Source organism: Orcinus orca, chromosome 17, assembly GCF_937001465.1.
Source record: "Orcinus orca chromosome 17, mOrcOrc1.1, whole genome shotgun sequence".
Classification (NCBI taxonomy): Eukaryota; Metazoa; Chordata; class Mammalia; order Artiodactyla; family Delphinidae; genus Orcinus; species Orcinus orca.
In genome coordinates this window covers 14494163-14510183 of record NC_064575.1, presented here as the reverse complement: position 1 = coordinate 14510183, position 16021 = coordinate 14494163, and the positions used below count along the sequence as shown (strand labels likewise).

Here is a 16021-nt window from a genome sequence, read left to right as displayed (position 1 = left end):
TCTCCCCAAGGACGGTCTCTGGTTTCCTGGGAGTCTCCAAATCCCAGTTTGAGAAACACTGACCTGGACTTCAAGTGCAAGTCTCCATGCACTTGAAATAAAGCAGAAATGAAATATATTTGGGACAAAATCGTTCATCCATTGATTTAGTTACTTAGTGGCAAAGCAGTCTTGCTGGGCCGGAAGTCTGTCAGGGGCTGGGTACTCTGTGAAATATCGTCAGGAGAAAAACCCACGGAGAGCTGGGCATTTTCAAACAAAACGTCAAAATAAAAATTTCTAAAGAAAAATGTAACTTTGGGCAAAATGATTCTAGTTGTCAGTATAGACAATGATATGATGCTTTCATCTAGAATCTTTCTAGATTCCTGGTTTCAAGCTGCTGAATTCCTAGTCTAAGTGACTGGGCACGAGCTGCTGGCTGTCGGGATGGTGGCAGGAAGCGGCAGTTAGATGGGGCAACTCACGGTTCCAGAACGGCGCCGTCTGCCAGTGGTTGTTGTCATGCGTGAAGCAGGTGAGGCCAGGAAGGCTGCACTCCTCACCCTTCCGCTGCCGTTTCTTCTCCTTCCTCTCTTTCTTCCTCCTGCGGTTCTCCTTGAAAAGCTGCAGTTTGCTGTCTACTTCTTGAGCGGCTTCTCTATTCCAATATAAGGGACTTTTTAATGATCAGAAAGCACTTTCTCAAGTAAAAATAGGATTGTTGCTATGAACCGCACACACATATTTAGGCACAAGATAGTAGACACACAATAATAGATGGCCTTACTTTTTCAGAGGGCCTCGAAACCCAAAATATAAGCAGCAATATTGAAGACAAACTCATGAAGTGGCAACGCTCTTAGAATTTTACTGAATCTTAACAGGATTGACATTTTCCTCCTATTGACATGCAAACATTGATGGAAATAAATGTCAATGTGAATCAGTAGATCCTGTTGGCCATGCCCTTTGGGCAAGTGGCTTAACTTCCTGGTGGCCCGGTATCTATCAGCCATGAAGTCAATGATTGGTCGGATTAGATGACTTGAATTAGGTTTCTAAAATTCTCTTGACAAATCGTACAAAATAGGTTTGGAAAGAGTTAAAAAAAATTTTTTTTTATTATCTTGATCTTTCCATGAAGGGCTCAAATTTTGTTGAGGCTCAAATATTAAATTCCCTTTACACGCACATTTTACGATTATTTTAAAAAGATGTCTTTTTCTTCCAACTTATAGAATTCAACGCAATTGCATGCTGCTCTGCAGAACACACAGACCTAATTCAGCGAGTCCACCTCTCCTAATCACTGTCCACAGAAAGCAGTGCATGGAGTACAATCTAGATACCAGCCGATACACCAGCAGAGAGCACACCCGCAATTAGAGCAGAACTTCAAATGATGCCCCCTCCTGGGATTCCAAAAACATCGATTGCCATGGTCCCTTAGCAAGACGTGGGCTTGTTTTCAACTTCTTGAGCTAATGCCCTCCCAGTTGCATCTACTTTTCTTAAGCAGCACCACTTGGAACACAGGAGCCCCAGCAGCCTTTCAGAAAGGCCCTGCAAAACGTCCTTCACTCCCAGCAAATGTGGCAAAAACAGTTACTTACTTGAATGGGTGAAGGTGGCTCTTTAATTTCTCTTGCTTTTTCACGCCTTTCTCTTTGTTGTAATAGCTGCAGGCAAGAAGGTTGAAAAATGAGTCTTCATAATTGTGCATTTGATCAAACAGTTGATTTATAAAATGGAAGAAAAATACAAGGTAGGCAGTTATTTCGTTGTATGTAACAATCTTTTAAGTAAATGGGACTTTTTTTTAAAAGCTTCTGCTTAGGTTTATGACGTGTTTAATTTGACATACATGGTTTAGATCATTACAATATATGATATCAATTTATTAAGCTTTCTATTGGTAAAAGAGAGAAACAAGCCTACTGTGCATCACTGCAGCTTGTGTGAAAATGAGACCACGGATGGACACGCACACACCTCTGTTTATTGCAGCCACACTCCTCAGGTTTCCTTCTCTTTAGATGTCCTCTCACCTCTCTTAAATTCTTAATTTTATCTTGCAAAACCTCAATCTGGAAAACACGCATGTCAACCGCGGCATTTTAAGATCAACATTTTCTACACAAAGCATCTTTCTTTCCACCCCATTTTCCGTGTTTACAGCTGCACAATTACAGCTCTTCATCTGAGGTGATAATTAATTTGGAAACAAGCTGGGCATAGAATATGTCTACCTCTATATTCCAACCGATGTGTTATAATAAACATTAACAGCTGCCTCTTTTATAATTGAATCATTTTGCTCACAGAGATTTCAAGAGGTCACACTTTTTTCACCTTCTATTTTGTTTTCAGTCAGGAATATCACGGTATCGCTGGAGAAGCAGAAGCAGCTTGTTCTTCTACTCTTCACATAATTATAAAAAAGATGAGTGTGCACAGCAGGGCTGGCAAGTGGAGTGCGCTTTTGGAATAGACCTTCCAATTACACGGCCATGGCTCACCTCTTTATCAATGTACGCCTTGTGGTCCTTCCAGGCTCTGGCTGATTGATAAAGTTCTCTCTCACAATGGATTGTATCATTTGGAAGAATAAAGCATCTGCAAAAACCAAGCAAACAACATTAGAAACAGGTTTCTATTCTAATATTAAAAAGCAATTAAAAGTAGCCAAGGGAACTTCATTATCCTCTACACCAGAGGTCCCCAACCCCCAGGCCATGGACCAGTAGTGGTCCGCGGCCTCTCAGCATCTGGGTGGCACAGCAGGAGGTGCATGGTGGGCAAGAGAGTGAAGCTTCATCTGCCTCTCCCCATCTCTTCCCATCGCTCGCAACACCGCCTAGACCATCCCCTGCTCCCTCCCCGCCCATGTAGGAAAATTGTCTTCCATGAAACCGGTTCCTGGTGCCAGAAAGGTTGGGGACCGCTGCTCTAACTGTTTAATCTGGATGCAAGCAGTTACCTGGAGCTGAACTACAGACAAGGATAAGTGGGAATGTTTCCTGGCTACTGGTGAGGACAGAGGATGGTATCAGAGAGACGTCATTCATCACAAAGATCAAGGCAACATTCAGTATTCACGCCCCCATGAACAAATATCACCCCCCCCAAAAAAACTCCATTTTTGAAAGCCCCACCAAATACTGTAGGAAAAAAAATGTTCTCACAGTTGTAACGGAAATGGTTGATGCGAAGAAATACAGAGATAGAAGGTGGTTATTCATCCCACTCATTCTGTTACAAAGAGCCTGCCTGAGGTGTCCCATTAAGTTTGAAGCAAAGAAGCAGCCCCAGGGATGGACAGCAGGTGGGATGGGGGAGCAAATCAACACTGAATGAGAAACAAACCCGGGTCTCAATCTTTTAGCCTCTGGAACCATAACCACTGCGGGCACCAGGAGACCCGTCCCAGAGATAAAGATGTTGGCAGGGCTCACAGCACCCCACCTCCCTAAAGTGATGAAATGAAAGAGAAAACAAAGATCTAGCTAATAAATTCAGAAAGAAAAGATTTCTCTATCAAGAGAGCACACAGATTTTGGAAGGAACTGAAGACCCAGGGCAGTCGGTTAAAGCCGAGGGGAATCTCCTCCCTCCCCATCTCTGTGACTCTCTGGGATCTGGAGAGGTCAGGTGTTTCTGCATCTCATATCCATCCTCAACCCACGCCATCTTTCTGGAAGCTTCTCCGGGACCCAGAGTCCTCCCTTGGGCTGCGTTTCATTTCTGAGAGCCTAACACTGTAACTGCTCTGAGCCGCAGTGCCCGTGCAGCACCGAGAGCCCTTCCAGCCCCGGTAATGTTTTCCATGTGTTTTCTAGACTCCACAAAGGTAAGTGCTTCAGGGCAGAACTCCACTCCTGCTGAGTCAAGATGTGACGGCATCACGCTGGCTAAACGCCCAGCTGATCAGCCTTCATGTGAAACTGACCCAAAGCAAACGTCCAAATCTATGACTGTTTGGACCCCTTGTTGCTTCTTGAACCCCCAGGTATGTATCACATCGGCCAGCTCTGGGAACACCGTGCTGCTGAGTGATACTGCTTTTTGTAAAGGGGCAAACTCGTATGATACGGAGGGATGACTTTGAACTCAATCCCCATGAACACAAAGCCTTCCTACTTGTGCGTCACTCGGACAGTGGCGGGCAGGCCCACGGCATTGCCGCTGTCAGCCAGCATCGCGTCCCCATCACCGCCGCTGGTGGCCTGGCGGCCTCTGGGCCCTTGGCGACCTTCATCGTGACGCTTGGCAATGTTTCGTGGTCTCAGGACTTGCAGTTCTTCTTCTTCCAGGTTTATGTCATATATTTCGCCTTCAAATTCGACTGACAAGGAGCGTGTCTGCCGGGTATGGACAAATCTGGGCTTGTACTCTGGAAATAAGGGAAGACAGGTTAACATGGATGGCCAGGTGTAGTTTAGGAGGGAAGAAGATGATCGCCAGGCTTGGTGAGCATTTTGGGACGGGGCAAGCAGCACACACTGCATTGCTGAGGGGCACATCATGGTGCAGTGGCCGGCCCAGGGGAATCCACACCGGGAGAGGCGGGCTATGGTCCTGGCTTTGCAAGTGCAGAGCAGTGTGCTGGATGGTGTATTTCTCTGGGTCTCAGGCCTTTCATCCCTCAAGTGAGGGGGTAGATCCAGGTGATCTCTAAGACCCTGTCCCCTTAGGGCAGGCTGTGAACTTCTACATCAAGTTTTCAAAGTGAACTACAAAGCAGTTCGGATAAAGCTATTAGTAATAGTAATGACTATAATTAGCTTTTAATAATAAAACTATTAATAATAGTAATGACTATAATGAGCTTTTGCTATATATTATTCCCATCGTCCTTATCTCTAATGCACAATCATGAAAGACAGGAATTATGACAATAAATCCTTACATTAAGAAATCTATCAGATTGTCAAAACAGGCTCATGAATTTGTTACCATCTTTATATTACGATGAGAAAACTGAAGCTTTGAATGTTACGTACTTTTGCCAGGTGACGCAGCCAATAGTTGTGGGATCTCAGACTACAACCTATCAGATTCTAAAGATTACAGTCTCCCCACGACACTGGGCTGCTTTCTCAAAACGGTCAATGCTCCAGACACCTTCTATTTGCACAAATAGTAGAAGATCGCTCTAAGAAAAATTAAATTTTGCAAATGCTTTCATCAGCCAACTAAATGCCTGGCCGATGGACAGTAACGCCAGGGGGAGATGAGTGTGCTCTCTGGTCACCAGAGACCACTGTCAAGGCTCATTGTGGGCTAGATAAGAGCTTTAACATGCACACACTGCTCCCCGCCGATCAGATGCACTCAGGCTCTGCGGGGGGGCCGGGGGGGGCCACTCAGTGGCCTTATGTGTCCAGCCCGCTGCGAAAGCAGGAAGAAAGGGAGCACATGGGCTGTGAGATCAGAATCATTTCGTTCTCTGCAGGATGCAGCTCTCAGAGGAAACGCCCCTGTGCATTGGATCACTGAGAGCGCTCATGAATTCCATCATGACGCAAAAGAAGAGCATTCACTCCCGTTCTTGAACACACAATACTCCACGTGGCTTGAAAAAGTGGCCCCAGACTTCTTGAGCTTGTGCTCCACACGGAAAAGTCAGTGTGTTTTATGGTCAGTGCCTGGGGAGCGACAACTGAACTTCTTGAGAGAAAAGAGGCTTCCCCCACCTCCAAGCTGGACACTGGCTTCTGTTAAGGGAGAGGGTCAGGGGTCCTGTCCCTTGTCGTTTTCCCATTTGAAATCTTTGTGTGAATTATTAAACCTGGCATTTTCTCTCAGGAGGAAAATCTCCAAAGTCAATGATTTTCAGCCTCTGGGGTTATTGATTCTTTACTATTTTGTTGAAAGTTACGGACATCCAGAAACATGTGCATATATACACATAGAATATACTTAAAATTTTGGATAAAATGCTAGAGGCTCATGATCCTATAAAGTTCATCTGTGAAGGCCAGGATAAAAAAGCCTGTTCTAAGAGCTTCCATTGCACTCTAGTGAATGATTTGATTCCCTGGTTTTGGGCATGGAATTTAATTTAATGTATCCTGCTTTCCAAAACCAGTTCAGAAAGGCGTTATCATAGAAATGAGTCACTTTTCACATTAAGCCACTAGATGGCACTAGACTCTCACTCTTTTATGGAAGGTGCCGCTTCATAGGAATCAGATAGCTGCCTGAGAAGAGTTTTTATGAAGATGCTAGGCACCGCTTCTCATGCTGAATTCGGCTAGTTTGACCCCGCCAGTCAATAAGAGGAATTAGAAACATATATCATCCTAAAACAGATATGCCGTTTAAAAAAGCATTTATGCTTCTCCCATTAGTTAAATGCACAAGCACTGAAACCTCGGATTTTTCTTTTCTTTCTTTTTTAAGTGTGCATGTTTTGTGTCTGCTGCTTTTACTGAATATATTTTCATCCTAAGCTTAATATTCACAAAGCAAAATTTCAAATGACCTCGGCTTTCATATTGTAAACAGAACTATTATTTGCTTTTAGCCCCAAACCTGTGCATTGATAATATCTAACATGTAGATGGATCAAGACGTTTTTGTCTCCCTAACATCCATTCCCAAAGGCCTTGGGCTGCCACTGAGAGGGTCACGGCGAATGGCTTACTCGGGGTCCCCTGGTTCCTTAGGTACTGCCTCTGACTCTTTCTCTGGCTTCTGCTGGCCCGATAACCGGCATCTCCACAATTGCACTCTTTGTCATTGTCGTGGAAGCTGCGAGAGAAGAGGGGCCTCGTGCTGTGCCGGACGGCAAGCAGGTCACCAGACCCCTTGCACTTGTGAATCCGAAGCTTGCCAGACGCGTCCTCGACACACCGCCACTTCTGCAAAAGCCAACGTGAGAGCAAGTTACCCATCCCGAGTCAGGTGTTCCTGATTAAAGACTGCTGCTTTTGTTTTTAGAACCCTGGCGGCACCCTTAAAAAGAGCCAAGGACAAAAGGCCAGCTTTTCAGTGACCCTGGACTACGTTGACTCCTGTTCTCTTAGGTATTTCCTTCACTGCAGGCAAATACAGATGACCACAAAGTCATGGGAAATCAGAGCTACCTCAATGACACCAGAGCCCCAAAACTGATATATAAATCCTCAGCATCCAGTCTAAACAGAGTCTTGAATGAAACACGTAAAAGCCCTTACTTAACTCACCAAGCCACAGAGCACAGCTGTCAGGGCTGTTTTCACCAGACCCTTCTTTTTCTGGAAAAACAAACGTGGCTGCTTTGTTCTCTGTCCTTGAATTTTCTAATGCGAGCCCAGGAAGAGTGGCACATGAGGAAGACAGAGGTGAGTTTAATCTGAGTCCATCACGGGGCAAGGCGAAGCTCATACAGCCCAGACATCAGCAGATGTGCCAGGCTTTCTCTGTGCTTTTTCTTATCCTTCTACAAACAGCGCACAGCCAGCAGAACAAGCCGCTCCCTAAAGAGGCAAAGGTTCACCTCCCCGGAGACACGCGTGAGGATCTGGGCCTGGGTTTTCTAGTTCGAGCTTTGTCTCAAGACAGCCATAGAGCTTGCAGGCTAAATTCCGGATGAGTATGCCCCAGGATCGGGTCTCAGTGCCCCCCACCCTGTTTCGTGAGTATCAAACCTGGCTGCAATAACAGCGCTTTGCCTGGGGGTGATTTCATGTGATCCTCTATAACTGACTTAAAGATCTAATAACCTTCCTTTTACTTTTCATTTTCCCCTTTCTCCCTCCCTAAAATGTTAATCTGGCAAATAGGAAGAACAATGACTTTTATTTTAAATTGATCGTGTTTGTTACAACATGCTACAATGTATTATCAAACTTGTGTCTTTTTTTCCCTTCCATGTATGAGTGTCACCTGTGTAAAATTTTTATTGATACTTTTCTTTAAACAGACACATTTCTAAACTGTGGCCAAAGCAATAATATTTGTAAAATTATGCATTTGTTGTGCCAGTTATGTATTTTCTTTCTTTTTTTTTTTTTTGCGGTACATGGGCCTCTCACTGTTGTGGCCTCTCCCGTTGCGGAGCACAGGCTCCGGATGCGCAGGCTCAGCGGCCATGGCTCACGGGCCCAGCCGCTCCGCGGCATGTGGGATCTTCCCGGACCGGGGCATGAACCGGTGTCCCCTGCATCGGCAGGCGGACTCTCAAACCACTGCGCCACCAGGGAAGCCCAGAAAACCTTCCTTAGTTTTATAACCACAATGCATTAAAATTTTTCTTTTTTCTTTTTTTTTTGCCCTGTAAGAGCTGAAGGGACAAGTAGATTCCTGTAGAACACAAAAATATAGGCAAAATTTTTAGTGACTTAGTGTATTTGGATTACAACCTGCATTTTCCCATTAGCCAAATTCCTTGTTGATTTCCTATGGGATAGAGATGAAGAGAAAGTGTGTTTCTTTCCTGAAGAGTTGAATTTAACCACACGTAAGGTCTGGCGTGGTCCTTGGCATGGATGATGTATCATACAAACTCAAATAGACATACATATATGCATGCACATGTACACACACGCACACACACATATACCCACAAACACCACATACATACATATACCTGCACACATTCTTGTATGAAACAGGAGTCACTGACAAAAAAGCCAATTATTTTCTGTACCACGGACTCTCTGAACAAGTCATAGGCCCTATTAGACAGAGTAATTATCTAGAGGCTTTGAAAACCTTCTCACCGGCAAGCATACTAGGAATTTTAATGAAATATAATTACCACACACTGGCCACAGTCATCTTAGTGTCCGATATCATGACAGTTTTTGTGGCTGAGCAATCAAACCTGGAAATAGTGGCAACTAAATGGTCATCTTACTTAGAGAGTTTACAGAGGGAGGCGGAGAAAGAGAACTTTTAAAAGAATTGCATGGATATATATACACTACCAAACGTAAGGCAGATAGCTAGTGGGAAGCAGCCGCATAGCACAGGGAGATCAGCTCCATGCTTTGTGACCACCTAGAGGGGTGGGACAGGGAGGGTGGGAGGGAGGGAGACGCAAGAGGGAAGAGATATGGGAACATATGCATATGTATAACTGATTCACTTTGTTATAAAGCAGAAACTAACACACCGTTGTAAAGCAATTATACCCCAATAAAGATGTTAAAAAAATAAAAAAGAATTGCTCTGAAACACGCGGCAAGCCATTTACAGGCTCTAAATAATGAGATGACTTTGCATCGCAGAAGAGTTGCCAGAGTCAGATGAGAGCCTGAGCTCAGGCGAGGCTAATGCGACGTGGAATCGGCCTCAGAAATGAGCTTCGTTAGGTCAGCGCCCTCCCGAAATACAGACGGCACGCTGCCTCGCTTTCATCTATGTTTTTGGACTTTATCGGTAAATCAGTTAATGGTCAGATCCGGTTTTGCCCATCTTCTCCAACCACTCACTCCTGCAAATTCCTTTTCTTATCTCTGGGACACCATCTCAATCCTCCTCCTGCCTCTCTGACGTCTGAGTCTGTGCTGATAATTTAGCGCACATTTATTCCACAAATATTTCTGTATATCTACTGTGGGCGAGGCGCTCGATAAAACTATTTCAATCATTCCAAAGTTATTATGATTCCATTTTAGCCTTTCCAACTACACTGAAACTTGGGATGGAGGGCAAAGACCAAGTCTCTTACTCCTGAATCGTCCCCTGGAGTTAGCTCAGCGCTGAGTCACTCCATTGAACAATTATGTCTTAGTGTTTTTGGCGGATTATATGTAACTTAAGGTAAATCACACCTGATGAAGAAGAGAAGGTTGGCTATTTTGGTTCAAGGAATCATGTGTGCAGCTGCTTGGGTGGAAGCCAACCTAATGAGAAATGTCACATTATCATCACCTATTAAACTCTTACTCGATAGAAGGTACTGGTGTAGAGTGCTTTATGTAAAGATTTATTCATTTAATGTTCACAATAACCTAAAGTGCTACCGTAATTCATTTATTGGAGTAGGGTTTTGTAGTAGTGAATATCACCTATATGCTGCCTGGGACTTGGGAGGGGCATTTCATACCCATATTGATGTCGCTTAGTGGGAAGGTCTGGACTTTCAAGCCAGAGAAGCCTGGATTTGAATTCTCAGCTCTGTCGCATTGCTGTGGGGCCTGGGGCAGCTCAGCTCCACAATCTAAGTCTCTGCAGGGTCATTTGAGCACTAGAGATAACACACAGGAAGAACCTAGCACACGGCAGGCCATCAACAAAGGTAGCTGCTATTATTCTTATTCTTATGATTGTTACATACAGTTTATTATTTAAAGAATTTGATCTAATGTAAACTTGATGAGAGGCAGCCATTTTTAATGGAGATAAGTACTGGGTTAGGGATCTGAAGACCTCAGTTTTAATCTTCCTTTGCTGCTAACTCTATGGCCTTGAGCAAACTGCAGAATCTCTTTGTTCTTCCAGATTCCACATCTGGTAAAATAATACTTGCTCCTCCTGGCTTTAAGGATATGTCATGAGAATAAATTGCTGAGTGTTTTCAGAGTTCTGAGGAGAAGATGCACTCCACGAATCCAGAGGACAACTATTAGAATTGGCCTTTAATAAGGCTACCCAATCCTTGGGCAAGTACTGTTCCCTGGCTGTGAACTGTCTTAAATACAGTAATTAGGATTTAGTGGGGAGACTGCGAGCGTCACCCTCCTAACTGTGCGACTTCGGTCAAGTTACTTTCCTGTCTGAAACTCATGTTTACAATGGGCATAATATCTATTTTTTAGAAGAGTTTTCAGGTGTAAAATGCTCCATGTAAAATGCTCAGCATAGTAGGAGATGGTGATAGAACTTTGGTTACTTCCCTTTCCTGAAGTGACCACTACGGCGTCATTATAGTTTCTACGTTTTTTTTTTTTTTTTTTCTTTTTTGCGGTACGCGGGCCTCTCACTGTTGTGGCCTCTCCCGTTGCGGAGCACAGGCTCCGGACGCGCAGGCCCAGCGGCCATGGCTCACGGGCGCAGCCGCTCCGCGGCATGTGGGATCCTCCCGGACCGGGGCACGAACCCGTGTCCCCTGCATCGGCAGGCGGACTCTCAACCACTGCGCCACCAGGGAAGCCCAGTTTCTATGTTTTGAACTGTATATATTTCTCAGATTGATTAGGAATGTTCTGTATTCTTATTTAGACCTACTTATACCCATTTTCATGAGGAAGAAAAAAACTTTGGCTACAACTTGTTCGAAGATACACTGCAATGAAAGCTTAACTTTACACACAGGCACACACGCACATTAGTTTTCTATTATTATACGTCCTACTACATGGATTTGGTCCTAATTCGGGTCAAATCATAGTCTCTGAGATGCAACCACAATACAGTAGTTTTCTGATAACCTGATTATCCTTTAAGCCAGTGCCAGCATCATGGAAAGCAGTTACCTGCATGTGTTTGGAATTTTCATCTAGGGTGAGGGTGGGCAAAATGGGCGAAGGGGGTCAAAAGGTACAAATTTCCAGTAATAAAATAAATAAATCCCCGGGAGTGTAATGTACAGCATGGTGACTACAGTTCATAACACTCTATTGCACATTTAAAAGTTGCTAAGAGAATAAATCTTAAAAGTTCTCATCACAAGGAAAAAATATTTGGGATTGACCTATGTACGCTACTGTGTATGAAGTAGATGGCTGGTGAGGGCCTACTGTATAGCACAGGGGGAGGAAAAAAGAAGGTACCATCTGTTTGCAGGACATATATTAAGTTAACCTTACAAATGCATTCCAGGGACTTCCCTGGTGGCATAGGGGTTAAGAATCCCCCTGCCAATGCAGCCCTGGTCCGGGAAGATCCCACATGCCGTGGAGCAACTAGGCCCGTGCGCCACAACTACTGAGCCTGTGCTCTAGAGCCCGCGAGCCATAACTACTAAAGCCCGCGCGCCTAGAGCCCGTGCTCTGCAACAAGAGAAGCCACCGCAATGAGAAGCCCGCGCACCGCAATGAAGAGTAGCCCCCGCTCGCTGCAACTAGAGAAAGCCCGTGCAAAGCAACGAAGACCCAATGCAGCCAAAAATAAATTTTAAAAAATGCATTCCAATATACATTAGGTGCAGAAAAATACTGTTTGATTCCACTTATACGAGGTACCTAGAATAGTCAAATTCATAGTCAGAAAGTACATTGGTAGATACCAGGGGTGGGGGGAGGGTGGGGAGGGGGAGGGGGAGTCAGTGTTTCATGGGGACAGAGTTTCAGTTTAGGAAGGTGGATGATGGTGAGAGTTGTACAACAGTGTGAATGTACTTAGTGCCACTGAACTGTACAGTTAAATATGGTTAAAATAGTACGTTTTATATTATGTGATTTTTACCACAATAAAAAAAAAATTAAAAAAAAATTTTAACTGTGCGGTGATGGATGGTAACTAGATTTAGTGTGGCAGTCACGTCACAATATATGCAAATATCGAATCATTAAGTTGTACACCTGAAACTAATATAATGTTATATGTCAATTATGCTTCAATTAAAAAAAAGAATTTTCATCTCAACGCTGGGGAATATAAGCCCACACAAGCATCCTTGTTCAAATCACTACTAACTCAAGCTATTGTCAAACTTTCTCACAAATATGAAATAAAGTTGCTTGTGCTGAGATTTATCTCCTGCTTTCTCTGAGATGGGGTAAGATGGGACTGGGGAGGGGAAAGGGGATAGAGAAAAGCAGAAGAGAGAGAAAATGTTTCCTCCTTTAGATTTTAATGTGAATAACCGTTTGTAAAAGTCAGTGTTGGAATGCTGGAAGAAGTATGGTTCTTGCGAATGAGGGAAAGTAAAACTGGTGAACTGACCTTGGCTGACCATCAATAGCCAGTACTTGCTGAGTGCTTGCTATGTGCCAAGGACTACTCCAGCTGCTTGATATATTTAACTCCTATAATCTTTACAGTAACTCCCAGAGGCAGGTACTATTATTACGCCCATTTTACAGATGAAGAAACTGAGGCAGAGTTAGGTTAAGCAACTTGCCCACAGTCACATACCAAGCAAGCAGTGGACCCAGGATGCAATCCCAATGGATGAGGACATCAACACGAAAGGAGAGTGGTTTGGGGCAGAGTGTGAGGCTGCAGGTGGGCCTTGGTTGAGGGAATGGCACCTGGGAAGACAGAGGTGACAACCTACATGCAGGTGAGAATGTTACGTTTACGAGACAGGGCGGGCGTATTGGGAAATGAGAGTAAAAATTAAACAAGGTGGGGCCACATTATGTAGTTGATGGAGAAAGTGTCTGTCCTTAACGTTGTCTGTTTCTGACTTGTTTGGAACATTATTAAATACGGTTTGATGTTTAACCCTGTGATTTGTATTTTGAAAAATGCAAAGAAGCCGAACATCTAGGTAGATGCCCAACTGTTCAGACTCATCCTTCAGTGCAGGCTGAAGATAGGAGGAGGCTTGCCTTCCACGCTGGGCTCCTGTGCAAATGAGAGTTCAGCCAGAGCAAGGCACTGGGGGCTCAATCTTTCTGGCCAGCTTCTCTGGAACCAGAAGAGCCAGGGCAGGGGGAGGTGGGTCAGTGGATGGTTACAAGCCATCCTGTGATCTTAACTAGGGCTCAGTGGGTTTCTGGAAACAGGCAGCCCATTTCTGGCACACTAACAATTCTAGCCAGAACTTACTGGCAAATGTCTTTTTATTCCTGCTCTGTAGCTGGTCACAAAGGGTCTCAGGGATCTCTGGTCAGAGGGGTAATTTCAGGATGACGACACAGATCCTGGAGCTAAACCAGCTTACACTCAATGTGCTACATTCTAACTTACTTTGCTTGATGCTGGGGTCCTTTTAGAATTTCAACAGATTTTTTATTTTGTACTGGTACCATAGTAGAAAGGCAAACTAAATGACAAAGGTGCTGGAATTCAACAACTTTACAAAAGGATATGACATTTGCTTTATAAAAAGAAAACAAGTTGCTTTTTCCTCTTAAATGACAGAGAGTATATAAAACGTACTTCAAAATGGAATGCCCAGGAATTTCTCATTTATGTAACTCCTATTTAAGGAGTCAATATCTGTACCTGGAAGAGGAAAGACAACCCAATCATGCTCACCCAACATGAATGGTTCTCCATCTTGCCTGCTCATAGGAGTCATCCGAGAGCTTGAAAAGAAAAACCACTGCCACCTGGGTCCCATCCTCAGAGATTCTGATTTAATGTGTCTGGGTTGGGATTCGAACATGGGCATTTCCAAAGCCGCCTAAGTGATTCTAATGTGCGGTCATGGTTGAGAACTGCTACCCAAGATGCTGTGAGGGCCTCAGGGTAGCAAATGCCATTTACAATTTCAAAGAGAAAAATCTACTGTCTTCTATTTTTGCAGAGGCAGCATGTTCTGGGCAAGAAAAGATTGAACACGAAGTGAAGAGATGCAGGTTTTGACACTGGGTTTGTGGCGTAAGTTTTCTGGATCTAAATTTCCTTATTAGGAAAAGAATATCATTCGACTAGAAGATTTCTAAGTCTCCTTCCAACTTTGACATTCTCAGATTCCAGGTCTGTGGTTTGTAACTTTGTTAAAGAATACAGATGCCTTGGCCTCACCTGCAGACATGTTCATCTGACTGGTCTGCAGCGAGGCTGTACGTCAGTGTTTGCGAAAGCTCCCCAGGTGATTCTAATGTGCAGACAGAACTGAGCGTCACTGATCTCTGTTCTCTGTTGAGCCAAAGTCTTCAGACAGAAGTTGAGTTTGTACATGAGTGGGTGCATGTGTACATACATGCGTGCATGTGTGTGTGTGTGCGTATGTGCATAGTGTGTACGTAAATACGCTTGGGGGTGCAACGCCAGCTGAGAGGGTGGTGGGAATTCACGTTCAGCCTCGTATTAATTCAGTAACATGGAAGTAATGCAAACGCATATGTCCCTGCTGTCTTAATTAGTCCCTGCTGGTTGCTTTGTTCACGTGGTGAAGTGATGCCAACTGTCTGGGATCCTGGCCCATTTTAACTGCCTGTTGGCTTCACAGGAATGAAAACAACAGGTAAGATGGCCTGGAACAATAGTAACACCCAACATCCAATACTTGCACATGCCTTACAGCTCATCTAGCGCTTTACATATATAATATCACTTCCTCCTCCAAAGACAGAGATCAAGTTTCTTCCTTGAGCTAGAAAACCCAAGACTCAGGAGAAATTAAGCTTTTTGTCCAAGAACACGCAACCGAAAGGTAGTGGATGTCAATATTCTAAGCCAAACCTTTGAACTTCACATTCTTCTTTCCTATTTACTCCACTTCCTGCAGCCACGTTGACCCCCAAACCATCCTTCGGTGACCAGGCACGGGGGTCTGGTGAGGGGAGGTGCACTGTTTCTTTGGGGAGGAGGAGTGAAGGGAATGGGGCTAATGGTGCTGATTTTTCCTCTGCACCACATAGAGGGTCAAACCAAAAAATGATGGTGCTGCCTTTGAAGGAAGGCCGTTCACTTTGGTTAGAGGAAGGGAAGCAGGGCACAAGCCATGTGTGAAACCCATGTCAAGGGAAGGAAACCCAAGCAGGTTAGCTCTAGTCTTAGCTGTCGCCTTGTTCCTGAACAATCTCATTACTCTGGACTTTTTTTCTTTTCTTCTAAAAGTCAGTGATATTGTAACTAAAAAGATAATCTTCAAAGTGGAGCCAGATAAAAGAGCAAAAGGCCAAATATAAAGATTTATAGAATACAGCTATGTCAGGTTAGACCTACAGATTTAATAACTGCCTTGAAGAGGCTCAAAATTTTCTCAGTTCTCAGATTCTAAAGCTATGGTTTGAGCGCCACCTATAGAAAGAAATCACCATTGGGAAGAGTCTAATTCTTTGCTCCATTAATTCAGGCACTCCTCAAAGAGATTGCTCTTTGAGAAGTTCTCATATATTTATGTGAAAGGATCCAAATTCAGACTGATTAACATAGAAATAAAGCAGCAGAGGAAAATTCCAGGGAGCCAAATATTAAAGTATTTCATGGGGGCAAAACGAGTTTAGAAAACTATTAATGTAAAAAAGCAAAGTGAAGTTTTTAA

The 16021-nt window shown here is 44.0% G+C and overlaps 1 protein-coding gene across 8 annotated transcripts in view; it reads right to left on the bottom strand.

Annotated features, from left to right (window-relative positions):
- The window catches only part of SULF1 (sulfatase 1), a 162582-nt gene that overhangs the window by 13710 nt on the left and 132851 nt on the right, over window positions 1–16021 (bottom strand). For all 8 annotated transcript variants that reach the window (XM_004274944.3, XM_049700459.1, XM_033437540.2 and 5 more), the window contains 6 exons: window positions 6632–6848; window positions 4123–4375; window positions 2502–2598; window positions 1975–2069; window positions 1596–1661; window positions 468–640 (listed from right to left, as the gene is read on the bottom strand). In XM_004274944.3, the coding sequence (XP_004274992.1) occupies window positions 468–640; window positions 1596–1661; window positions 1975–2069; window positions 2502–2598; window positions 4123–4375; window positions 6632–6848 (901 nt within the window). The remainder of the gene's footprint in view (window positions 1–467; window positions 641–1595; window positions 1662–1974; window positions 2070–2501; window positions 2599–4122; window positions 4376–6631; window positions 6849–16021) is intronic.